General features: G+C 35.7%; 1 protein-coding gene across 2 annotated transcripts; it reads right to left on the bottom strand.

The window, feature by feature from the left end:
- Positions 1–3,837: 3,837 nt before the first annotated feature.
- Positions 3,838–25,983, bottom strand: DEPDC1 (DEP domain containing 1). Of its 2 annotated transcripts, XM_040232607.1 has the most exons (12): positions 25,797–25,983; positions 22,527–22,792; positions 19,867–20,023; positions 19,095–19,213; positions 18,537–18,667; positions 17,224–17,271; positions 14,315–14,455; positions 11,567–12,418; positions 10,952–11,124; positions 8,550–8,726; positions 6,971–7,156; positions 3,838–6,261 (listed from the first exon to the last, which is right to left on the bottom strand). In XM_040232607.1, the coding sequence occupies exons 1-12, from the start codon at positions 25,842–25,844 to the stop codon at positions 6,121–6,123; spliced, it is 2,439 nt and encodes an 812-aa protein (XP_040088541.1). In that variant the 5' UTR covers positions 25,845–25,983; the 3' UTR covers positions 3,838–6,120. The 2 variants fall into 2 exon arrangements, with proteins under 2 accessions (XP_040088541.1, XP_040088540.1); XM_040232606.1 differs by lacking the exon at positions 11,567–12,418.
- Positions 25,984–27,002: the final 1,019 nt, after the last annotated feature.

Below are 27,002 nucleotides of genomic sequence, written 5' to 3'. Positions count from 1 at the left end.
TTCACTGTCTTCCAGAGTTTGTTCAAATTCATGTCTATTGAGTCGGGGATGACATCTAACCATCTCACCCTCTGCTGCTCGCTTCTCTTTTGGCCTTCAAACTTTCCCAGCATCAGGATCTTTTCCAATGAGTCAGCTGAATGTATTACTTAGTAATCTCTGACACACAAATATTTGTCTCAGTACTGTAAAATGGGTAACATGACCTAAGGCAGAACTAAGACTAGTCCTACAAAGCTGACTAAACTAGGATTTTGTATCTGGATCAATCAATGGCTACCTTGTAATGAAGAATCTATTAATGGTGGTTCGTAGAATACTGACAGGCCTTGCCAAAATTTTTACTGGTGGTGAATTTACACCAATTCTCAACCAAGAAAACAAATCTAAAACAGTATCACTTAATTGTCTTCTCATTTACAGTTTTTAAAAATAAGTCTATAATTCTTATTTTTGTTTCTTTGTATAAATTGTTTTTCTCTGAATGCTTTTCCTCTTTATCATTAGTTTTCAGCAACTTGATTACATGTGCCTTGGTGCAGATTTTTTTTTTTTTTTTTTTGCTGTGTTACTTGAACTTTTATAGGTTTATGGTCTTTGTCACATTTAGGAAAACTTCATTGTTTTTGGCCAGTAACTTTACGCTTTTTCTTTCATTTCTAGGCTCTAATTTACACAATTCTCAGTTTCATATTTTCACATAGCTCATTGAAACTCTGTTCTTTTCGTTTCTTTCAGTTTTTCTTCCTTTGTACTTTATTTTTATTTTTTTTAGTTTTTATTTTTACTTTATTTTACTTTACAATACTGTATTGGTTTTGCCATACATTGACATGAATCAAGTGAAAGTCACTCAGTCGTGTCTGACTCTTTGCGAAGAGTCCAGTCCATGGAATTCTCCAGGCTAGAATACTGGAGTGGGTAGCCTTTTCCTTCTCCAGGGGATCTTCCCAACCCAGGGATTGAACCCAGGTCTCTCACATTGCAGGTGGATTCTTTACCAGCTGAGCCATAAGGGAAGCCCAAGAATACTGGAGTGGGTAGCCTATCCCTTCTCCAGGAGTCGAACCAGGGTCTCCTGCATTGCAGGTGGATTCTTTACCAACTGAGCTATCAGGCAAATCCAAAATCATATCTTCCCTTACCGGGAATCGAACCCAGGCTGCAGCGATGAAAGTGCTGAATCCTAGCCACTAGACCACCAGGGAACTTTATTTTGTGTAGTGGATATTGCTTTTTCTAAGCTCATGAATCTTTTCTTCTGCTGGGTCTAATTTGCTCTTAAGCTTATTACATTTATTTTTCATTTTAGATATTATAATCTCTGAATTATCTTTGAATCTTTTTTGTATCTTCCATGTCTGCCAATATATTCCTGATTTTCTTTATATCCTAGAACATATTTATAATGTTTATAATAACTGTTAAAGTGCCTGTTAATTTCATTATCTCTGTTATATCTAGGTACATTTCTATTGATCACTTTTACCCCTGACTATGGATTATATATTTTTCTGTTTCTTTGCATGTCTGATAATTTTTGATTGGATGCTAGACATTGTAATTTTTATATTGCTAAATGTGGATTTTGTTGTATTTCTTTAAAGTATTGTTCTGGCACACAGGAAGTTACTTGAAGAGCAATGTGAATATTTTGAGGCTTGTTTTTAAGATTTATAGTAGGGTGAATTCATAGCAGTTTTTATTCTAGCGCTAATTTGGCCCACTATTGAAGCGCAACTCTTCTGAAGATGCTACCCAATGCCCCAAGTATTAGAGGTTCTCTATACTTTGACAGATGGGAATTTGTATTCCCAGATCTGTGAGGTACTGAGATTGTTTGGTTTACTGCTTTTCATTCCATTGTTTCTTTGCTCCCCAAACCCCTTTTTAAGTACTCAACTGATTTACTTCACCCTGCCCAACGCCAATTAGTACTCAATAAAACCTTTAAACCACTGCAGATCTCTGAAGAGTTTTTTTTCTTTAACTTTTTTGTCTTCTGTATTTTTTAATAGCTTCCTCACTCCTCTGATCTCTAGCTACTTAATGCACTGAAATGCTGAGCTTTATTTTGGCTGTCCCTCCCTGCACTGTGGCCTGGCAACTGCCTAGAGGCAGTAATCTTGAGACAATCATAGGGATTTTCCAGTGGCTCAGCTGGTAAAGAACTTGCCTACCAATGAAGAAGATATAAGAGATACAGGTTCGATCCCTGGGTTGGGAAGATCCACTGGAGGAGGAAATGGCAATTCACTCCAGTATTCCTGCCTGAAAAATTCCATGGACAGAGGTGGATGTGACTATGCACACATGCATAGGGCTTACCTCCTTTGTTTTCATTTTCTGAGGAATCAGTCTTTTATTACCTGTAGTTGGTATCTATTAACAGTTGCTTCATACATTGGGCTGGCCAAAAACCTTGTTTGGGCTTTTCGTAAGATGTTATGGAAAAACTTGAAAGTTTTGGCCAACTTAATACTTGGTTTTCCAGTTGCTTATGGAAGGATAAGTTAGAGACCAATATTAATGATACGAAAGTAGTTTTCATAATGAGCAAAAGTCAAGACTATTTTCAAATGTCTTACACATTTTGCATTTCCTCAGTACATATCCTGGGAGGTTTTCTGGAGAGATTAAAAACAGCTATTCTATATATTTTTTCCCCTAGTTCTTAAGAAAATAAGATTCTTAAGTTAATACAAAAGCTAAGTTAATTCTGAGTTAATAAAAGATTCTATAGTATAAAGTTGGTATACTTTATTGTATTTAGAACTGTGAATTTTATTCCAGTGAACTGACTTTATTTCCTTAAATTTAGAGTTTAATGTTAAAACCACAATCCTTCATTTCTCTTCTAGAAGTTTCAACAGTAATACCACATGTATACACATGTGCTTTACCTTCAAAATCAAAGGGAGATATATCTGTTGGAGAGGTAACAGGCTGCAGGGATATAAAACTCTGGAACTATTTTTAATTCTTTCAAACATGAAGTAAAAACATCACCACTGATAGAAGAGAACAGAAAATACATTGTGAGATATGAGGACAGAGATTGGAAGGAAAGTTTTCAGTTCAGTTCAGTCGCTCAGTCGTGTCCGACTCTTTGCGACCCCATGAATTGCAGCACACCAGGCCTCCCTGTCCATCACCATCTCCCGGAGTTCACTCAGACTCATGTCCACTGAGTCCGTGATACCATCCAGCCATCTCATCCTCGGTTCTCCTCTTCTCCTCCTGTCCCCAATCCCTCCCAGCATCAGAGTCTTTTCCAATAAGTCAACTTTTAATCAGCAGAAATTTTATTAAATTCAATATAAGAGGAAAGGACCTAGAAATTGAGCTTAGGCTTGCTAATAAGTTCAAGATTTAAATACATTACATTGCCTCTTTTAATTATCCTTACAACCTGGTTAAGTAGATGTTATTATTCATATTTTATGGATGAGGAAACTAAGAGTTTAGACTTTCCAAGGACAGAAAGCTAGTCAATAGGAAATTCTTTGTACTTTCCACTACTGAGTATAGATTAACTAGATAGTATATGAGAAGTGTGGATCACTAAATGACAGCAATTAGCAGAAGCTAGTGGGAATGCTTGGTGGCGATAACTTTTGGCACCAGAAATAAAATTTCCTACGTGTTCCAACAGCTTTGCTAGACCATTTCATATCCTTTTCCCTGAAATTTGCAACATCTTCCCCAAAATGCTTTACTTTCAAGGGCTGATTTTGATTCTTTTTTCCCAAGAAAGTAAAAGTATTAGAAGAAACTGTCTTTAAGCATTTAACATCACACCAACCCATCAATATTTGAAATTAAAGACTCTTTTTTCCCCTGATACAATGGTATCTGTCCACATTCTAGTCAAAGGCTAAGCATTCTACTTGTGTAATGTATCCTGTATGCTTTCACATATTCAATGATTGCTTCTGAAGACATTAATGTTTTCTTTCTCTTTATACTAGACCAAATATTTTCAACTAGTATGTACAATCAGAAGCTTTCTTTCATAACTAAAAATAGTTTAATAAGACACACACTACAAATAAGTTTAACAAAAAATTGTTCACAATTTTGTTTTGGTTCCTTCCCTTCTGCTCAAAGCAATTGAGAGGACTATATTTTTTCCTACAATCTCTTCTAGTGCTATAATTCTAGGTGTTTCTAGTATTAATTTCTAATATTTTAGAGTGCCTGTTTTATGCTAGATACTGTGCTAAACACTTCTCTCATGCATTATTGTATTTAATGCTCACATCCTAACAGACATGTACTATTATAATTTTTATCATACAGATAAGAGAAAACTGGGATTTGGAGAAGTTAAATAACTTGTCTGTGGTTACATAGTAAACAGCACAGTATGATTCAAATCTGACTTCAGAGTTCACATTATTAAAGTGTTATATCGTGTACTCTTAAACCTCAATTGAATGCACACTAATGGAAATGAAAGCTTACTATGCCTTTATAGTATTTATATACTTAATATCAATCAAAAAATACAAAGTTAAATTGTTACAAAACCCACAATAGTTTTTATCGCAATACACAACATAATTCACACTAGTATACACCTTTAAACAAATTTTTGAGTCTCCAAACACCTTGGGAAGAATTCTAATTTGGTTCAATATATTTAGCTAAGGTTTCTGGGCAAAAGATATGTTATTTTCTGTTCCTATTTTTAATAAAAATAATAATCTTAAATGGAACATTGTCATTTTACTATATGACATTACACTGAGAAATCAAAACAGTCATTGAACAGTAAGTGTCTATTACATCCCACTCAGTATGTATATCTTTAGACTTACCAAATAGATATTAAATAATCTTCAGAAAAATTTGGAAGAAAAATTGCTTCAAGTTTGTACTGTTGGTCAAGCAGAAATTTGGAGAACCTTCTATTAAGATGACAGGAACTTACACTTGGGATTTTCTTCCATGAAATAATAAAGCCAATGTGATCCCAGTTTGACATTTTATTTATACAAAGTATTTAGGGCACTGATTCTCAAAGTTGGCTGAATATTGGATTCACCTGGAGAGTTTAAAAAATACTGAGGCCTATATGCTATCTGTTAAAATTTTGATTTAATTAATATAAGGTAGGGCCTGGGCATTTTTTATTTTAAAACTCTCCTGGTGCTTCTAATATGCACCAATTTAAAAAACACTAACTTAGAGAACTGTTTCATCATTAAAAAGGCTAGTCTTCAGTAGGAATGAATCCTCATGACTTGATTTCAGGGGGTGTACTGTTATTTTAAGTAAATAATAGGTATATTTTCCTTGATTAGAAAATATTTTAGGGGAAGAGGTTTTCTGTTTTATTCATCATTTTCTCCCCACATCTTGAAGAATGAAAGGCATATAGCAGTTGCTAAATAAATATCTTTTAAATGAACATATGACTGCTTTCTACTTCTTTCATATCTCTACCTTCTTGTAGATTCATGACAATTAGAATGCAAAAGATATTTACTGGAAAAAAATGAATGTCTGAAGCAGTTGGGGTAAACATTAAAGGCAAACCAAAGTCTTATATATACATATTTTAAAAACACATAGATACATAAATAGATCAAAAGTAGAAAAAGAATATATGAGTGCAATATTTAGTAGATGAAAATTAATTCATCAAGTTTCCAAATATTCTTCACATTCTTACACTTAGAAACAAAAGTAATTATAAACAACTAAAACAACTAGTTCTTTAAGTGACATCCATAAGCATGTGCAGATAAGTTTTTTTTTTCTTAAAACAGAATTACAGCTTAATCTTGATGAGCAAATGTCAGTTTTCAAAATTCAAGTAAATAAAGTTTTAGCATACATCATGATAACTTTTCCAGATAGCTGTATAAAAAACAAAAGATCATTTCTGTTTAAAATACCTGGTATCATCTACTGTTATTTGCTCCCAGTTAAGGTCTACTAGTTTCTTAGCAGCTTCACAATGATAAAAACTATTTGGCACCTCCTTATATAATGTTTTATTGAAAAAAAAAAAAACCTTATTAATAAATAGACTTCTTTTTTAGTACCTGAATTCTTACATATGGCTTCACTTACCAAAGTTCTAGAAGTAGTACTTAATTTTCAATTTAATTAGTATCTTAAACTACGAAACTTTGGTTTTCTTAAAAATAGCATTGGTTGCTTGATTGTAGGTTTGTCACCGAAAAGTGCTGCTTCACTTTCAGAGGTTGGAAATCTTTTCTGATATATTAAGGGATATTCCTTCTGAAACTTAAAAATGGGGTGAAGAATTAGAGGATATTTAACATTATTATCCAAGCTGAAGCCACTGGTCAAGATTTTATAAGGATTCCGTGCTCCTCTCAAATATGTATTTGATAAGTATCCTTTTACTTTATCCTTGCTTCTCCCTCCACTTTCTCACATATGAAAAGTATCTTGTAATATTTCTTGGAGCCCAGTTAGCATTAATGCTCTAGGATTCTCTTCTGATATTAATTCTCCTAAATTCCAGATGTTCTTTCTTCTCATTGGTAACACCATGAAGGTCACTGGGATCTACTTGGTATATTTCATATTTCTTCTAGTGTCTCAGATCTGGAATTGGACATGCTAGAAGCATGTGGCTACAGTGCTTTGATATAGAGCTAAAAATTCTAAATGGCAATGATGAGTCACTAAAATTTACATATTATAATCTAAAGTTTATAATTATTTTCCTAAGGTACAAATACAAATATAGCATTTTCCATGCTATAAATACAAAATACTCAACATAAAGGAGAGTATATGTTATTATTGTTATTATTAATTTCAGGACAGAGTAAAACCAAGCAGGTATAAATACATAAGTTATATATATATAATATTTAAAATTCAAAATATTAAAATAAGAAATTAGATTCTAAATGCTTTTAAATAACAAACAGCAATAGCATATCAGAAATATTTATGATTAGGAAATTATTCAATCTCTTACCTGTTTTAGTTTTCTCCTTTTCTCCTTTAGAGGCAAACTCTTATTTTTAATAATATTTTCTAAAAGTTCTGCAATTGCAGCTTGAGAGGTAGAAACTTTCTGTTCATCAAACTCCTGAGGACTGATCTGCTTACAGTATGAATATGTTGGCAGAGGAGCAATCACTCCATCTCCAGGATTTTTAATCTGTAAAGAACAAAATGATACAGTCAAATCTATTAATTCAGGTCATGTTCCTATTTGGTAAATGATTCTTTCAATGGAATTTTGTTCATATTATTTTGCCACCAAACATTCAACACTTTAAGAAAACTGTATTATGCAGCAGAGAAGCAATAAGTCAGTAGGGTCTCACTCCCAGTCCTACAACCTACTACAGCTTTATAACCATCAGCAAGTTATTTAAACTTGTCTTGATTTGTCTCATCCATAAAATGGGGATATACATAAGATATTAATAATGTAAAATCATCATTAGTACCATTAACTATGGATTTTATCCTTATAACTATGAAACAGTAACAATCAACATGATATTTTAATTCATCTTAAAACACTAATGTTTTGAAATAGTGAGTGTTCATCTATGATTTTTTGAGGTGTAAGAATATGGGCAGGGCCTCTAACATCTGTAGACAAGAGAAAGAAATTGTAGGGGATAGTTATAATTATGGTAATTCATGGCAACATTAGAATGCTATGCGTAGGAAGAAACATGAGTATATATGCTGGGCAGTCAAAGACTGAATAGAACAGATGTGTTGTTTTTGGCTGCTTAGATTCCTTTTCTCCTTCCCATTCTACCCCCAACTATTCTTACTTTTTTTTGAATAACAGACTATTCTCTAATCTATGTAGAGTCAATCAGAGTATGGCCCTCTCTCCAACTCACTCACCCTCAACCACTTAAAAAATGTGCATTTAACCTAGATTGGGCCAATATGAGTCCATACCAGTAACTTTTCAAATCAAGGTGAAGGAATGGCTCTTTTCCCCCATGGAATGCAAAGAGCTTTAACGGGCTTCCCTCATAGCTCACTTGATAATCTGCCTGCAATGCAGGAGACCCCGGTTCGATTCCTGGGTCAGGAAGATCCACTGGAGAAGGGATAGGCTACCCACTCCAGTATTCTTGGGCTCCCTTTGTGGCTCAGCTGGTAAAGAATCCACCTGCAATGTGGGAGACCTGGGTTTGATCCCTGGTTTGGGAAGATCCCCTGGAGAAGGGAAAGGCTACCCACTCCAGTATTCTGGCCTGGAGAATTCCATGGACTGTACAGTCCATGGGGTCGGGGTCACAAAGAGTCAGACACGACTGAGTGACTTTCAGTTTAATCAACCACATCCCATCATGTGAAGGAGCCAATTTTCAACTATAGGACTGAAATGGAAATAAAGGATGAAGGGATGGAAAAGAGTCATCTGGCTATTTGAATCTCCATATTCTGTCTATATTCCTGACTTCTGGAGGTTATTTACGTGAGCTGAAATAGTTTTCCTTTTTGATAAGGCTAGTTTGAGATGAGTTTGACACTTGCAATAGACTAATGCAAAGAATTTTAAGACATATGATACATACATGGCCCTTTCTTAAGTAGTCAAGATGTTTCTCTACTGCAGCCTGCAGGTAAGAAGGCACTTGAAGAATTTCCTGTTGATGATCCATCAAGAAAGATACTAATCTTGCAGCAAGAAGCTCATCAAGATCTACTTCTTCAGCACAGCGTAACACACTCCGAGAAAAAGTGTGTATCATCTAGAAACATAATAAAAGATGTGAATTTAAAAGCTTAAGGTTTTATATAGAGTATCAGTAAATTCTAGGTAGCATTATGCTAACAGATTGAGATAAAGTGATAAGCCAACTTCAGCTTAAAAAATGAGGACAATAACATAACATTAGGAAGAATAAAATGCCAATTCCTTTTATTTTAGTACTTGTTAAGTAATCCCTTAATATAAATTCCAAATGACCACAGAAGACTTAGCTTTTTAACTTTGTCATAGTTTTATTAGTAAATACATAGATTCCATTAATACCATATAAATATGGTGCCCCTAAGTTGGAAAGTTCCCCTGGAGAAGGCAGGAAGGGATAGGCTACCGACTCCAGTATTCTTGGGCTTGCCTGGTGGCTCAGACAGTAAAGAATCTGCCTGCAATGTGGGACACCTGGGTTTGGAATATCCTTGGAGGAGGGCATGGCAACCCATTCCAGTATTCTTGCCTGGAGAATCTCTCTGGACAGAGGAGCCTGGCAAGTTATAGTCCCCAGGGTTGTAAACAGTCAGACATGACTAAGCACAGCACAGTACAAGGACTGTTAGAGAAGAGTGACTTATAAAATTGATCCCACAAAAACACAAATAGGAGAATATATAACATATAAACACACGTGGTTACAAGGTTGGCACCATATATCTTTTGAAATTGGAAAACAGTTTTTAATGCTATTCCATCAGTCTTTAAAAACAATGTATGTATTTTTTGGTTTCATCATGATGATCTTCAAATCCTGGGATAAATTTTAGGTTTCAAAACTAATTTACTCTCATTTATATCCATATAAGCCACCAAATATAAGACACATACATGCATGCACCCTTGCAAACACTATTTTCCAGTTTCAAAAGATATATGGTGCCAACCTTGCAACCACGTGTGTTTATATGTTATATATTCTCCTACTTGTGTTTTTGTGGGATTAATTTAATAAGGCACACATAAACACACAATTCATTCTAAAATAATTTGAATACAAAATTGTATTTTAGGTATTGTGCACATAATAGATGCTGAGCATATTTATTAAACTATTTTTGGTTTTATTTCTACATGTCTGGCAGGTTTTTCCTATCTTCTTCTAAGGTTCAATCCTCAGATTTTTATTCTTTTTTTCCTCAGCTTTGTAGAGCTCATTTACTCCCATACCTTCAACTACCACTTTTCAAAACACGTACTTTCGGCCCTGATCTTTTTTCACCAGGCTCAGGTTTCCAACACTCTGTAGGATAAATTTCACTTGGATGTCCTATAACTTAACTGAAAAAGTATAAAATCAAAATTATCTTCTTTCAACTCATATCTCTCTAAATATCTTCCCCTACAAACTTCCCTATGCTTTTTAGTGGTGCCACAATCACTTGAGAGTAATTTTTTCTCTTTATATTAGGTCTGTTATTATTAAAAAACTGTCCTTACTGAGTGGAAGAATGGAACTTAGCTCCTGAGTCCTTGCTACAAGAACATCCTATAAATTGAAGCTGTGCTCTGAGGAAGTGGCAGTTCTTTATAGACAGAGAGAGAGACAGAGATAAAGAGAGAAACAGAGAGAGACATATTAGAGGTACAGTTTCAAGAGTTCATTTTCATTGGGGATCTGCATATGAATGCCTCATCCCTCATCTTCATATGGAGCCCAAGACTATTTCACAGACGTTCTCCCAACTTCCTGCCTACAGTGACAAGCCATCCTAATTCACATAATACATCAAATACAACTTTTCCACTCCCAGAGTATCTGAAACACTCTGACTTACTACATATGAATTTCCCATTAATTCTCTATTTCAAGGGTTACAGTGCCCTTCAGCTTTCAGCAGTGCCTATATCTCCTCTTCTTTTCCCACCAAACAGAATTGGCATGAAGCAATATAATATGGTCTGACAGTCTGACTCATTCTAACAAGGAATGAATGAAGAGGCAAAGTCCTTAGACAATACAAAGATCAAGATGTGAAAGTATAAAAGACTGGGCATAAAGGATTAATGTGCATTCTGTTGTACATCAGGGAAGGTTAGACTTTCAAGTCTTTTAAACTCAAGGATCTAGGATTTCAAGATCATGACATCACTTGAATAGTACTCTTAGTTTGGTTTTCTATCTTTTTTTTTCTGCTGGGGACAGGAGAATGGTGGTGGTGGTGGTGGTGGTGGTAGTTTATGATTCAGATTTATTCCTTCCTTAAGAAATCAACTTACCAGTGATCTTGTACCCATTGCATCATGAAGTTGGGGCATATCAACATTTTGACTCATTCGAGAAATCATGCGCATTAAAAGTTGAAGCTTTCTACGATTTGGTGGCGGAAGTAACAAACAACATAACTGCAGTGCATCGATGGCAACCCTCTCTAAATGAGGTTGCAGCAAACCTAGGAAAGCAAAGTCACCCCCCAGAAAAAAAAAAAAAACATCAATGACACTAGTTGTTTTAATACTACCAGCATACAGTTATATAAGGAAGGCAAAATAATATTTTAATATTTTGTTTAACTATTCCATGAAATTTACACATTCTTCAAAAACATGGTAAGGTACTCATTATTTTCTTCATAACCCATTAGATTATGAAGGACTAAAAATCTTTCACGAATTATAAACTGACTCAGAATAAATGAAATTTAAGGCAAAGAAAAGGAGTGCTTTAGGTAAGTAGAATAAATCTTGGTTATGCCATGACAAGTCTTATACAACAAGAATTGTTTCTTTGGAGAAAAAAATTAAGCAATTTCAGAGAAGAAAAGCCAGATAAGCAAAACTGGGTTAGTAAACGCTAAAAATTAATATTACATGCATTGAAAGCATCAACCTTACTTTGTGTGCCAGTCAACATAGAAGAAGCTGGAGGTAAAGAGTTTTCTGAAAGTTCTATTGTGCTTTTGCAGAGTCTTTTATTGATTGTGGTACTAGACTCTCCGAGTTCACCTTCCATAGCTGTTTGCACACTGGTGCTGCCTTGTCCAAGATTTGGTTTCATGATAATTTCAGCCACTGGCATATTAATATAACTATTCCTTCTTGTACTACTTCTTAAAAGTAAACTCTGAGATCTACAAAGCTGTTTTGGTTTGCTCTTTCCATTATATAACTCCTCTTGGTCTTGAATGGTCAAAGTAGAGGTTCTCTTATAACCAACAGAGAATGGCTTTTGAATACTTTCCTGTGAATGAAGATTCATCAGGGATTCCTGTTTGGTCTCAGATTCTAAAGATTGCTTATTATTTTGTCCTTCTATGTTCAGAACAGATTGATGGAAGACACTGGAGACCTCTTTACTTGAACTCCCTGGTAAATCTACAATTCCTTCTAATGAATAGCACCTTGGTTTGATGTTAGAGGATAGAACATGCATTCTATTTAAGCCTACTAAATTATGACAACTTCCTCCCATTATGTCATTAGCACTGGCTCTTCTGTTTTTAAAATTAACTAGCTGCATTTTCTTAGCATATTTTTCTTGAAATCCTTGATCACTTATCTGCAGTCTCTCAGTAGTATCTGATTCTTCTTTTGTTTTGTCTTTATGAAGAAGACTGAGAAGAAGACACTCAGTTGATTTGAAGGAATTCAGATTGTTTAAATGAAGAATTTTTGAAGACTGTGGATCATCTTGGATTTTATGTATCCCACTGGGTCTATATGAAACTGTGACGTAGCCACAAACAACTACCAGGAAATGAAACAAAAATTAAGATGCAACTGTATGATAGTGGACAAAAATAAAACAAAAACAATAGCAATATTAAAAAAATAAAGCATCACTATAGTACATATTGTTAGTATAGTACAAATAGCAGCTGCTTAATTCAGAAGCCACTTAAATAGGACACATGCAACATTCAGTTACAAAGTGCAAGACTAGAGGTTTTCCAACTTGTGATGAAAATAATTTTAAAATTTATTTCAACAATCTAATTAAATGGATTGAGTCAAATACATTAAAAAATATCTACTTTCAGTCTACAAGTATTAAAAAGCTCTTAATTATAAGACAACTATAGTTTAAGAAAACATATATATGATTTTTCTCTCAGATACCTGGTACATAGCTCCTAAAACCCAAGGAATTTCCAGAGTGATTGGAGCCTTTTATTCTTCACCATGAGCCTATTTGAGCACGCTTCAGTTTACACTAATGAGTTGACTTAGGGCTGGCCTGAGTAAAGTTGAGTAAAGAATCTACCTGCAATGCAGGAGACCAGGGTTCAATTCCTGGGTTGGGAAGATCCCCTGGAGAAGGAAATGGCAACCCACTCCAGTATTCTTGCCTGGAGAACCCCATGGAGAGAGAAGTCTGGTCGGCTACAGTCTATGGGGTCCTAAGAGTCAGACACGACTTAACTACTAAACCACCACCAGTGCTGGCCTTGCTTAGGTTGGAATTTTAGTCCTACCTCAAGGAGACCTGGGTTTGATCCCTGGGTTGGGAAGATTTCCTGGAGAAGGGAATGGCTACCCATTCCAGTATCCTGGCCTGGAGAATTTCATGGACTGTATAGTTCATGGGGTCACAGAGTTGGACATGACTGAGTGACTTTCACTTCACTTGACTCTGGTGTTTCCCAGGTGGCACTAAGTGGTAAAGAACCCACCTACTAATGTAGAAGACTTAAGAGACATGGGTCCAATCCCTGGGTCAGGAACATTCCCTGGAGAAGGGCATGGCAACTCACTCCAGTATTCTTGCCTGGAGAATCCCATGGACACAGGAGCTGGGCGGCTAAAGCCCACAGTGTCACAAAGAGTCAGACACGACTGAAGTGACTTAGCATGCACACATGCATACCTCCCTGGAGGGGGTGGTAAGGTGGTTGTTGTTGGTGGTGGTGATCAAACTTAATCAACAATGACCAATGATTTAATCAACCATGTCTATGTAGTGAAACCTCAAATTAAAATGGAAACAACACAGCTATGGGAGCTTACCAGTTGGTAAATACATGGACAAACTTGGGAGAGTGACATTCCTGAAGAGAACATAGAAGCTCTGCACAACCCTTACCCCCATTTCTTGCCCTATATCTCTCTTCCACTTGGCTACTCCTGACTTATATACTTTATAATAAACTGGTGATCATTAGGTAAAGCACTTTCCACAGTTCTGAAAACTATTACAGTGAATTATTAAACCTCAGGGGGACTGTGGGAATCCCTGGGTTTGGTAATGAGCCAGGGAGAAGGGCTATGAAACATGAGGACCCCATTTGCAGCTCCTGTATGAAGTAAGGACAGTCTTGATGAACTGAGCCCTTAATCTGTGTGGTCTAAGCTAGTCCTGGGTAGTTAGTATCCAAGTTGAAAACCTTTGCCCTCAACTTTTGGGGTCTGGGTAAACTGGGTAGTTTCAGAAATGAACTGAATTGCAAGACGTGATTGGTGTAGAGTTGGTGTTAGAATGGTATATTTGAATGACTGGAAAGCATAACAGCAACCAGAATATTTCTGAGTTTTAAAAAAATTTATAGCCTGTCACTTTCATACTTATCTATACTTTTAGATCTATTATGGGGGACTTGGAAACCAGTAAAATAAATTAAATAATAAGGAAAAATCTATACATACCCAAAATGTTCACAAATAATTCATAATATTCAAAGGTAAGTAGAGGTTCAGGGAGATCTAGAAAATAATCTGCAATTGTTCTGAATACATCTCGCTCAAACCCAATATAAGTTGGATTATTCATGTCATTACTTCTTGGCCCTAAGTGGAAGGCAAAAAAATAGTGAAATATATTTCTTTTAAATGTAATTTTTAAAGATACTTATAAAAAGCCTAAAGCCTGTATTTATTTCATGAAGGATCTATGCTTAACAACAAATTCTGTCATAATTCAAAAATTTAAAAGGTTGTGCATATCTCATGACTTTTCACTATCTTTTCACTAGAAATCACTGCAATTATTAATATTTTGTTTAGTTTTAATATTTATATGACTGAAAAATTTGAAATATATTTTAAAAGCATTGGGGAAGTTTATTTTAATGGAATTTTATCACAATTCATTTTATATAGCACAGAATATTTAGACATTGCAAATAATTCTTTCAAATTGTCTTTTGCAAATTTATATTTTCATGATTAAATTTTGCCTGATATAAAGCATACTCTGAATGAATTTAAATAATGTCATTACATTGCTATTCAATTAGCTTAACATTATTGAAATAATTATGCCTACTTATTGGTATTTTCCTCAGGAAATTCTGATCTCATGTTATAGATGAAGAAACTGAAGCTCAGAGCCACTCGCTCAAGATGCAAGAGCCTTTGATGGCAAAGCTAAAATTAGAACTCAGAGCTCTGTAAGAGCAAGTCATAGGACCTTGAGACTCAACAGCATTTAAAGTGCGGTTCATGGACTACATAATCAGAAACATCAATGTGCCTATTAAAAGCATAATCTCTTCTATACAGTACAGAATCTATCAGAATTCCAATGCAACTAGGGATTATTGATCTAGAAATTTTTGCTATTTGTTCACTAATTTAGTAGCTTCCAAATACTGATCTGGGCATCTTCACTAGAAGAATCTTCTGAGATATGATTTTTTAAAAAAATCCTGACATATTCAATCAGTTGAACCTGAAAGTTTGGTGAGTATCTCTAGTGACTGTGTTATGCACTAAGATTTGAGAGTTACTCTACTATCTTTCAAGGTAACACACACACATACACATTTAATAGTTTAAAGGCTAATGATGGCTTTATGTGGAACAAAACAGTTTTTATAAGGAGGATATGAGATATATTCTTAATATGTAGAATAAAAATTTTGATAATCACAAGGTTTTTAAGATAGAAAATTCTTTACTGGAATTAAACATATAAACTTTACAGTTAGAGAATCTAGGTTTGAATATATAGCTCCTTATGTATTAGAAAAAAGCCTAAATTTTCTTTTCTAGAAAAAAATTGGGAATAGTATATTGATCACTGATTCTTGTATGTCACAGGATTACTGTGGGGGAATAAATAACAAACATGTTAAATGAAAGTCTTGATATTGCCTCTGGCTAGACATATTGTTGTTAAACTGGAATCCAGTAAACTTACTTATATCTTTGGTATCATTTATGTATAACATGCATAATAATGGACTACAAGGAGATCCAATCAGTCCATTCTGAAGATCAGCCCTGGGATTTCTTTGGAAGGAATGATGCTAAAGCTGAAACTCTAGTACTTTGGCCACCTCATGCGAAGAGTTGACTCATTGGAAAAGACTTTGATGCTGGGAGGGGTTGGGGGCAGGAGAAGGGGATGACAGAGGATGAGATGGCTGGATGGCATCACTGACTCGATGGACGTGAGTCTGAGTGAACTCCGGGAGTTGGTGATGGACAGGGAGGCCTGGCGTGCTGCGATTCATAAGGTCGCAAAGAATCGGACATGACTGAGCAACTGAACTGAACTGAATGCATAACATGGACTGGGAAGCAAAAGAAACAAAACCCTAAAGATGAGGTATCAGAGAAATCCCTGGAAGTATGCTATCTGAGTTGCTAACTATGAGGCAAGGTATGAGAGAGACAGGCAGGTAGGTAGGGGAAGGTAGAAAGAGAATTTCAAAAATCTTATGTTTCTGTTCAAGATCTTTATCTTAATTTGATAAATAGAATTTTTCTGTATCTAATATTATTTACTTTATTGCTATTCTGTTATTTTGTCATATTGACACCCAGTGGACAATAAGGGAATATATACTTATTTTGAACATTAATAAAATAGAAATTTTATAAGACCTAGAAAATTACTTCTGTAATATAATTATTAAAATATAATTTTACTTTTGATGATTAAGAAGCATACACCTCTGAACACATTTTTAAAATTGACTTTGAGAGCAATTAGTGTTTTGTACTTGAACAGAGCCTTAAATTATAAAAATCAATCATCATTGACCAGTATGGAAAAAGCTTGAAGAACAAAACATTAAAAAATTATTTAAGTTAGTGAAGATCATTCTTTTTGATAAACATAAAAGTCCCATTAATATATTCTATGGAGAAGAAGTATATCATGAAACATCTGAATGCTGAAGCTGCATACAATGGCCAGGGGAATGAAGTGGGTTTTATGAGACTTCATTTCTAATTGAAACTTTATATTTACCAGCTGCTTTACTTATAAGTTGCTATTTGAACTCCCTGGACTCATGAGACAATTGATGTAGATTATATTAAAAATTGTTTGAGATCTTCTAGGCTATGATTTTATGATCTATGAAAACTGAGTCATAAATGATTAGCTTGGATTATAAAATCATTATCTGCACAGAAAAAGTTAAGTGCTCTATAACACAATCCACATGCAATGAAATGTAATCAGTTCTACTAGATCTTCATTTAAACATCAACAGAAATGATATAGTTCAATTTTATCATGACTTTCATGAATTAAAATCATCCCTTGGTTCTTATTAGATAAATACATACACATATCACACATATACCGTTTGTTTACTTACAATTTGCTAGGCACTTCATGGCAGATAGTACCCAGTGAGGAAGATCATCTACACAAAAAATTAATATCATTTAATTATACAATTTTTGTAACAGTATATTTAAAACTTCACACTTGCTACATAGTTATACATATATTTATATATATGTATATGTACTACCAGAGTTAAAATTGACTACATATTTAGTAAGATATAGAGCCATATAGTATTTTAAAATACAAGTTTAAAAGTTAGCTATGCTTCTTGAATATTACTGACTTGAGTGAGACCTATGACAGAAACAAGCTATATTTTAATATATAAATATATTAATAAAATATAATTAATTAAAAATATTATGCTTTACTATTAAGGTGATTTCAAAGCAAGGCTTGCTTAAAATCCTTCAATTGCCACTAAGTGAAATATGATGCATTAAGTGTTGCAGTTTTTTGACACAAACACAAAAACCACACATACATTTCACTTGCAAAGTTAATAGTCATAAAGAATAGAAAGCTTAGATGAGAGCATAAACTCAAGTTATTTCAGGTAATGAAAGATGGGACTGATCCAAAGCTGCATACATATACAACATAGCTCCTAGTTTTCAACATTTACTTTTTGTCCTTATGATTAAAATCTCGAAAGTTCTTGCCCACAGAAAGAATCTCAAAGTAATGCATGTCAGTTAATTCTACAGCCAGCAACTGTAGAAAAGACAAGAGCCAACATTTTGAGTAAATTTATTAATACACTTCCTGTAATGTAAATTTTCAAATACAACTGGCTTGATTTCCCTGATTTTCTTTATATTTGAAACCAATACGTTATATAAAATACATACAATATGAAGCTGGTATTCTTTTAAATATTGTTCTTAAGTTTGGACTTATATTTTATTTTGGTTTTGCATGTGTCTTAACCCCTTTAAATCTGTATGTAACTTCTCATGTAAGCTCCAGAAAGAAATGGACCGTTTTTCTCTTAATCATCACTAATCTTTAGCACAATGCCTGGCACGTTGTAGGTCCTCAATAAAATGTGGTTAAACAATAGTTTCAATTGTATTTGCATACTCTTTGGATGTTTACTCTGCCATTAAAAAAAATTCATGCAAGAATCCACCTTAAGAGCTAAAACAATAGTGTGAATAATATTCATTTTAAAATTATTTCACCATGATTACCAAAGTACCTCTGATATAACAGTAGTCTCCCTGATGTTCTCTCAGTTGAAGCATTCTATTTTATATATTTTGGTCTTTCCTCACTATAGCTGCAGCCTTTTTTAGCAAGTTTAAAATGATTCCAACTTCTTTTATTGATACCAACCTGATTTGTCTTGCAGTATAACTACTCCATGTTTACTTGTATTGGTCATGTTGTACATTATATACTGAGGAATTACTTGTTTGGGATTTATGACTTCTTCTAGGGAGGATACACCTAGAACGGTTTGCAGGCTAAATAGAAGAAAGAATACAAGCTTTTTTTTTTTCTCCATAAAATAGGTGGAATAGAAATATGAGAGTATGAATAGAAAACAGACAAAGATTTCAGAATATTGTTCTTAAATCAAACCTCTAAGGCTTATACTTAGTATCTACTTTAACGTATATTTATCTTTATAACCTTTGAAGGATTCCAACATAGACCCCAAACTATAGCTACAACTTTGAGTCAAAGAAAAGCCAAATCATAGTCAAACCATTCTACTGCTACTCTACCAGAACAATAAATACAAAAGTATTTATTAAGAAACACATATACAGGTGAAATTCTAAGCGTTGAGAATTAATCTGCTCTTCTTCAACTGAGCATCTTGATGAAAATAACAAAATAACATGCTAAACACCCCAGGAGCTTGGTTATAGCTTAGTTTTAGCTTACTAGATCAGAATAACATATCTCCAAACTTCTTCAACATCTTTCTGGCTTATTTCTCTGTTTTCAGCTAAATTTTCTTGATCTTCATCGATTATTTCATAGCTTATTTTCTCTGCATTTTCCTGAAAAAAGAATTACTTTGGTTTAATATGATATGCTCAAATTTTAGAAATAATGAACTGATACTACTTCTAATATTTAGTAATTCTATTAGTATCAGTCTACTGTGGAGCTGTAAAGGTGTCACTTGAAGAAATAATATAATATTTAGGGCTTCCCAGGTGGCACTAGTTGTAAACAAACTGCCTGCCAGTGCAGGAGACTTAAGAGACACAGGTTCAACCCCTGGATTGGGGAGATCTCCTGGAGAAGGAAATGGCAACCCACTCCAGTATTCTTCCCTGGAGAATCTCATGGACAGAGGAGCCTGGTGGACTATAGTCCATGATGTTGCAAAGAGTTGGATATGAGTGAAGCAATTTAGCACTTAGCATGCACCGTAATAGAGCTTTTGGTTTAGTATCTGCCCCCACTACTAATTTAAAATACATCCTTAAATTATACAAATAATATTTCAAATATGTCTCACTATAATTTTTATTATTTGAGTTCCAAACAAATTTACATGTATACATTTAGAATATAATATAGCTAAGTGATTCCAAGCATTGGCTTCAAATCTTAAAGAATCATTTACTTTTAATTATTCTATTGATATTATTAAGCACACAGTAATTATATTTAAACAAGTGATTAGTAAAAAGGATGTTTTTACCTGAGAGAAATGTAGTCCATGTTTTTTAGGAGTTCTTCGAGATAAGTTTCTCAATTTAAAAATACTATCTTTATCTTTGGAAAAATTCTCTACGCTGTTTTTTCTCAATTCTGGATGTCTTCGTGGAAGAGTTTTAAGTGGAGAACTTGTAGGAAATCTGGTTTAAGAATATGCAATTAAATAATGTGAGATAATGAACTTTTAGTGCCTATTTATCTTAGTGCCTATCTATCTTTTCAATTGTGGTTCTGGGAGAAGACTCTTTAGAGTCCCTTGGACTGCAAGGAGATCAAAAAAGTCAATCCTAAGGAAAATCAACCCTGAATATTCACTGTAAGGACTAACGCTGAAGCTCCAATACTTTGGCCACCTAATGCAAAGAGCTGATTCATTGGAAAAGACCCTGATGCTGGGAAAGACTGAGGGTGGGTGGTGGTGGGAAGTGGGAGAGAGGATGAGACAGTTGGATAGCATCACTAACTCAATGGATATGAGCTTGAGCAAAATCTGGGGGACAGTGAAGGACAGGGAAGCCTGGCGTGCTGCAGTTCATGGGTCTCAAAGAGTTGGAAGTGACTTAGCAACTGACCAACAACAAAAATCTTAAAAATAACTCAAAAACACTGGGTTTAATTTATCAAGGAATGAATATTCTACAAAAATTAATTTTCTCATTAAGCCTTTAATTTTTTAAAATAGTTTCCTGATATCATGAGTAAACTGTATATTTTAACTTTATTCCTATATAATTCAGGGTTATTATTAGGACTAATTCTTTAGGAGAGGTATGACTTACATACAAAACAGTTCTAGAAAGTTACATTTTCTAAATTTCTCTTATTATCTAATTTGTATATATTTTCTGTCCTTTGTGACTGTTCAATTTTCAGAACTCTGTTGTTCCTTTTGATTATAATGCTTTTCCTCCCTTCAATTTAATATATAATATTTCAAAGATACAAACAAGTACAGGGTGTTTTTATAAAATAACATCCACATAGATGACCATCAACAAATGCAACTGTTAACATTTTAACAAGACTTCTTAAACCAATTCATAGTTTTATTATCACTGTAAAAGGCCTAGAGGTAGAGAGATTAAGAGTTTTGCAGAATTTCAGGTAAGAGAGAATAATAGTCAAATGAAAAAAATACCATGAAGACAAGCAGACAGATCAGAGAGTACTGAGGCAGCATGATATACATGGTTTGATAATTATATCATATTTAAAGAGGAGAAGGGAAAGAATGAAAGCAACTACAGGAAAGATTGCCATTCATTCAGATATGGATATAAGAGGTCAAAAGTTAGCTTACGAGATGGTAGTGATTTTTCATATGCTATATGATATGTGAAGTGCCTGTCTAATAGGCAAAAAGTGAGTCCTAAAGCTCAGGAGCGATATTTGGGTTGGAGACTTGAAAGTCATTAAGACATGGCATGAAAGCAGAGACATAGTAGGAGATTGTCTAGGGAGAGAGGTGAAGTATAGACAAGCCTAGGACCTTGAGGACAATAAAAGCTAAAGGATGAGCACAGCAGAGAAACTCAAATGATGACTAATGAATAGTGCAGAGAGGAAAGATTTATAGAGTCTTATACAAAGTATTTATATATTTGTTATTGTAGTGTGATATAAATCATCTTTGACACATAGGCAAAAATCTATTTCTACATTTCATTTGAAAAGTACTAATTTTGTAGAGTAAAAAAGCATGTGTATTAGAATCCAAAGATCTAGTTTAAGGGATATATAATCAAGAACTCTGGGTGCATGAGAGAAAACTCAATTATGCAGACCCAAGGGAGTCAGAAAGGTCTCTTGACCTTGGGCTACAATACAGCTGACATGAGAAGAAATGTATTCACTAGTCTGATGAATGTGTACATGAGCATATTTCAGACTGAAGGATAAGATTTGTTGACGCATGGTCTCTACCTTTTCACCTGTAAAAATGAGTCAATATCTACTCTGTTTAGCTATTCTAGGTATTAAATAAGGAAAACACATAATTCATAAAGTAAGGCTGCTGCTGCTGCTGCTGCTAAGTCGCTTCAGTCGTGTCTGACTCTGTGTGACCCCATAGAAAGCAGCCCACCAGGCTTCTCCATCCATGGGATATTCCAGGCAAGAGTACTGGAGTGAGGTGCCATTGCCTTCTCCAAAGTAAGACTGCTAGTACATGATAAATGCTTATTTTTTTCAAATTGTGGTATATTTCTTTTTTTACTTATTAAATAAGCTTGCTATTATTTATCTCATCACATGTATTCTTAGATTATATAGATTTATGTCTATTGAAAGCAAGAACCTGTGAGAATTTGTAATTCTTGAATCTATGAAACTAAATGTTGATAATGTTCTGTCACATGTTATAGAGCTTTCAGAAGATGTTCAGGTTACAGTATCTCCTCCTTTCCTCACAACTTTCTATTTTATTGTATATACTATCTATCATTATAAGGTTTGAATTGTGCAGGAATTAGTCTTAAAGGACTTTAACTTCTAAGTGGTTTCAATTGAACTAAGAGCAATAGTTTTCTAAAGAAAATATTACTTCTCTTAAAGAGGCTGCTGTTTTAGTAACCATATAATAGAAGCAGAGTGAAACTTTATGGTTAAGTAATTCAGTTTTGCAGTTATTTCTTTGTGTAATACCTGAATAGCTGACTGTTGTCATCAAGATTTTCTGTCCCCCATTTGCCTTTGATATCTTCAATTACATGATTCTTAAGAAATTTTCTCAATAGCTGGATAGTCTGTTGCCTTGTAACTTCAGGACCAAAATTGCTATTAGTTCTTAATAAGTCATAAAGCCAGTCCACTGCTTCTCCTGCTGTAAAACAGTTGCCATATTTTTTGAAGTGTTGCCTATGTTTTCTTAGGGGCATTCCCACTCGAAAAGACGTGGTAATTTCATTCCACTGCAAAATGAAAAAAAAAAGTTTTACAAATCCACTCATTCCTTTCACATATTATTAAATCATTGAAATTCATGAAGAAATCACTTGTCTTATTTGTGCTAAAATTTTTTTACATCTCATACTAATTTCTTATTATTAATTACAGTGTTACAAGAATATTTTTATGTAATGGTTTTTGACTTAAAGTATTTCATTGGCTGATTAGCTTACTTAGGAAACCTAGGAATAATGGAGAACAGTAATGGACCCACCTTTAGTCCTCAACAGAGAAACCATTTATTCCTGTTTCTACAACTTCAACTAATATTAATGATATGATAGTAGCATTTGTGTCAGACATTACGCATTGCATTCATTACTTCACTTTAATTCTCACAATTCAATGAATGGGTACTATTATCATCCCATTTTCAGATATGGAATATGAAGCACTGAGATATTTAATAACTTGACCAAGGTCACACACCTGAAAACTCTAGAACTTGCACTCATAACTAAGCAGGCCAAACAAAACTTATGGCAGGCAGTAGTTTTACTGGTAAAATACCTTTAGTATTAAAAAAAGTTTATATATTTACCAGTGAAGATCCCAATAATGAACATAACAGATGGAGTAAACTAAAATTTAAGTCTATCATTTGTTTAATGACACTGTGATATATTTACATTTTAAAAAAGATAATCACACTTTCAGAAATCTTTTTCAAATTACCCGAACTTTTGGGTTTGTGGCAGGTCTAAGAGTGGTGGTATAGAAGGTGGTGGTGATAAACGTTTTTTTTGGAGTACAATTGCTTTACAACCTTGTGTCAGTTTCTGCTGTACAATGAAGTGAATCAGCTATATGTATGCATATATCTCCTCCCTCCTGGACTTTCCTCCCACCTGTCCCCTATACCACCCATCTAGGTCAACACAGCACCAAGCTGAGCTCCCTGTGTTATACAGCAGGTTCCCATTAGCTATCTATTTTACACATGGTAGTTGGGTTTCCCAGGTGGCTCAGTGGTAAAAGAATCCGCCTGCCAATGCAGGAGATGCAAGTTCAATCCCTGGGTCAGGAAGATCCCCTGGAGGAGGAAATGGCAACGTACTCCAGTATTCTTGCCTGGAGAATACCATGGACAAAGCCTGACAGGCTGCAGTCCACGGTGTTGCAAAGGGTTAGACATGACTGAGCACGCTCACGTGTATTATATATATATCTATATATGTATGTCAATCCTAATTTCCCAATTCTTCCCACCCTCCCTTTGTCCACACCTCCATTCTCTATGTCTGTGTCTCTATTCCTGCTCCAGAAATAGGCTTCATCTGTATCATTTTTTTCTAGATTCTACACATATGGGTTAATAGAAAATATTTGTTTTTCTCACAGACAGCTCATAGAGCTCAATATCAAAAACCAAACAACCCAAGTCAAAAAATGAGTGGAAAGCCTAGAAAGACATTTCTTCAAAGAAGACATACAGACGGCCAATAAACACATGAAAATATGCTCAGTGAAAATGGGCTTCCCTTGTGGCTCAGGTGGTAAACAATCTGCCTGCAATGCAGGAGACCCAGGTTCAATCCCTGGGTTGGGAAGATCCCCTGGAGAAGAATACATAGAGATGGCCCATGAACACATGAAAATATGCTCAACTTCACTAATTATTAGAGAAATGCAAATCAAAACCACAATAAGGTATCACCTCAAACCATCAGAATGGCCATCATCAAAAAACCTACAAACAATGCAGGTGAAGGTGTAGAGAAAAGGAAACCTTTTGCACTGTTGGTCGGAATATAAACTGATACAGCCAAGTGGAGAACAGTATGGAGATTCCTTCAAAAACTAAAAATAAAACTACCATATGACCCAGCAATCTCACCATTGGGCATATGCCCTGAGAAAACCATAATTCAAAATGACACATGTACTCCAATATTCATTGCCACACTATATTCAATAGCCAGGACATGGAAACAACTCAAATGTTCCATGACAGATGAAAGAATAAATAAGATGTGGTACATAGATAAAGCAGAACATATAACTTTTTAATTGAAAAAAATCCTACATTAGAGGTGAAGAAATCTGATCTGTAAATCCAACTATGTTAGTACTTGTTATGCTACCACTTCTCTAACCCATGTGGTCCCAACATCATAGCACAAAATTTAAGGGCTGAAAGAAAACACAATAATTGTATTCTTTTCTTTATACACCTCCACATTTCCTATGTTATTCAAGAAACTTATACTGAGCTGCCATTTATACAGAGAATAAGTTGTCTGTTATTCTACAGATAACAACACACTTTCACCTACAGTAACATCTACTCTGGACAACTCTCAGCTCTACTTTACCAGTGGGGAAACTGATGCTCACACAAGTGATCCTCCTAACGTCACATAACCAGTGGCACAGTATCCTCATGGACTGATGTTCCAAATACACAAGACACTGTGTGCAAGTACAAATCCTGTGACTACCAACAGTGGCTCCTGATGGGTACTTAAAATAGTCTAAGTTTTAGCTGTTAGAAATAGCTGTTATTGAGTTGTCTTCAGTCGATACATCCTGTATTTAATTCCACAGGACGGGAAAAATGAAGCTGTCACAATCTGATCCAACAAAACACGGGAATTCGTTCTAAAGTCCCCTAAAATCCTGTTGGGGGTAGAAAATCTGGCGTGAGGAGCGTCTAAACTCAGAATATTCTAAGTCATCCCAGGAGACGCCGAAAACACCAAAAACAGAGTCGCTTAAGAAGTTCGGTCGATGCGCCTACCCCGGGAGCCTGGAGCAAAGGAGAGGGGCAGACTCTCAAAGGAGGGGGACAACCGTATCCAAGGGTATCGCAAAGGTCCGCGATACCCGAGAACTCCCCTCATCCGCCTCTTCAGCGATCTCCTGGGCTCTGGGGCCCATCCCTACGCCCTAGGAAAAACTATGAGCCTTCTCACGTAAAACCGGCCATCACCCCGCTGGCCAGTCTCGTCGTTCGCGCTGTCTTACCAGCTTCGTGGCCCGATAAGGGCCTGGAGGCACATCCCGATTCTCCATTCCGCCCACCGGGCCCAAGGGTCCCTCAGCGCCCGGTGCTCGGCATGGCAGCGGAAGGCGACACTCAGACCCCGATTCCCGGGCGGCGACACAGATCCCCACAACCGTCGGCCCCGCTGTTGATTTGAATACCGCCGAGGGCTGCGCTGATTGGCTGAGCTGTCTGGCCACGTGACGCACCGCCCTGGCCCAGCCGCAGGGGGCGTGGGCTGTGGACTCTCTCCAGGCTGCCGCGCAAGCGGGCTTGGCTGAGAAAAGCTGATATTCTCCCTCCCAAGGGGGTGAGACGGGCTCCTTAACCTCACCTGGCTTCTCTGAAGTTGCTTGTCTGTCTTGCGATCGTTGGCGAGGCGGAGTCATGCTTCCACACTCAGAATTGGTGAGGCGGTTTATTCCCCTACAGGATGTGTGGAGCCCAGCATTTGGCTTAAAGGAATTTGAAATTTGAAAAGAAAAAAACGAACAAACATAAGCCTTTTCTGCCTGGTCCCGCAGGGTCTCAGGCAGTTGGTTAGCAAGAGAAACAAACCTGGGGCGTAGCTTTCGCCTGACTGACCGCTTGGTTTTGCTTTTAGGAAGCTTCCTGGGTGTAAGGGACCACAATTCCATCCTCCCCAGTGCTGAATGTAAGTTAACGCCCACCGCCCCCCCACCACCCCAGTTGTTGGGTAGTAAAATGGAGCTTAGTAGTTTTTCATCAGTATACGGCTTGTGACAGGTGATGCAAAACTTGCCAAATTGCTTCCCTTAAAATCTATCTCATCAGACGAAAATCCTGGGTTTATTTACATCGTGGATATACAGAAACTAAAGTTCCCAGAACTTGCTCAGAATCTCAGGTCCTGTTGGCATATCTCAGACTTCGTACTTTTATTTTTTTTTTAAATGTTTACTTTTACTTTATTTTACTTTACAGTACGTATTGGTTTTGCCATACATTGACATGAATCCACCATGGGTGTACATGCGTTCCCAAACATGAAACCCCCTCCCAGCGTCCCTCCCCGTAATATCTCTCTGAGTCATCCCCGTGCACCAGCCCCAAGCATCCTGTATCCTGCATCGGACATAGACTGGCGATTCCTTTCTTACATGATAGTATACATGTTTCAATGCCATTCTCCCAAATCATCCCACCCTCTCCCTCTCCCTCAGAGT

The sequence above is a fragment of the Oryx dammah genome, unplaced genomic scaffold (genome assembly GCF_014754425.2).
Source record: "Oryx dammah isolate SB20612 unplaced genomic scaffold, SCBI_Odam_1.1 HiC_scaffold_28, whole genome shotgun sequence".
In the NCBI taxonomy this organism is placed as follows: domain Eukaryota; kingdom Metazoa; phylum Chordata; class Mammalia; order Artiodactyla; family Bovidae; genus Oryx; species Oryx dammah.
The sequence above is the reverse complement of the archived record's forward strand: the minus strand, read 5'-3'. Positions and strand labels throughout refer to the sequence as shown.

What these genes read in the sequence shown, in the direction of transcription:
- DEPDC1 (XM_040232607.1), bottom strand. Translation starts at nt 25,844, where the DNA reads ATGGAGAATCGGGATGTGCCTCCAGGCCCTTATCGGGCCACGAAGCTG. An exon ending in CTTATCGGGCCACGAAGCTG is followed by an intron (nt 22,793 to 25,796) that starts GTAAGACAGCGC and finishes TTCATTTTGCAG; the next exon opens with TGGAATGAAATTACCACGTC. An exon ending in ATTATTTGTGAACATTTTGG is followed by an intron (nt 12,419 to 14,314) that starts GTATGTATAGAT and finishes ATTTCCTGGTAG; the next exon opens with TTGTTTGTGGCTACGTCACA.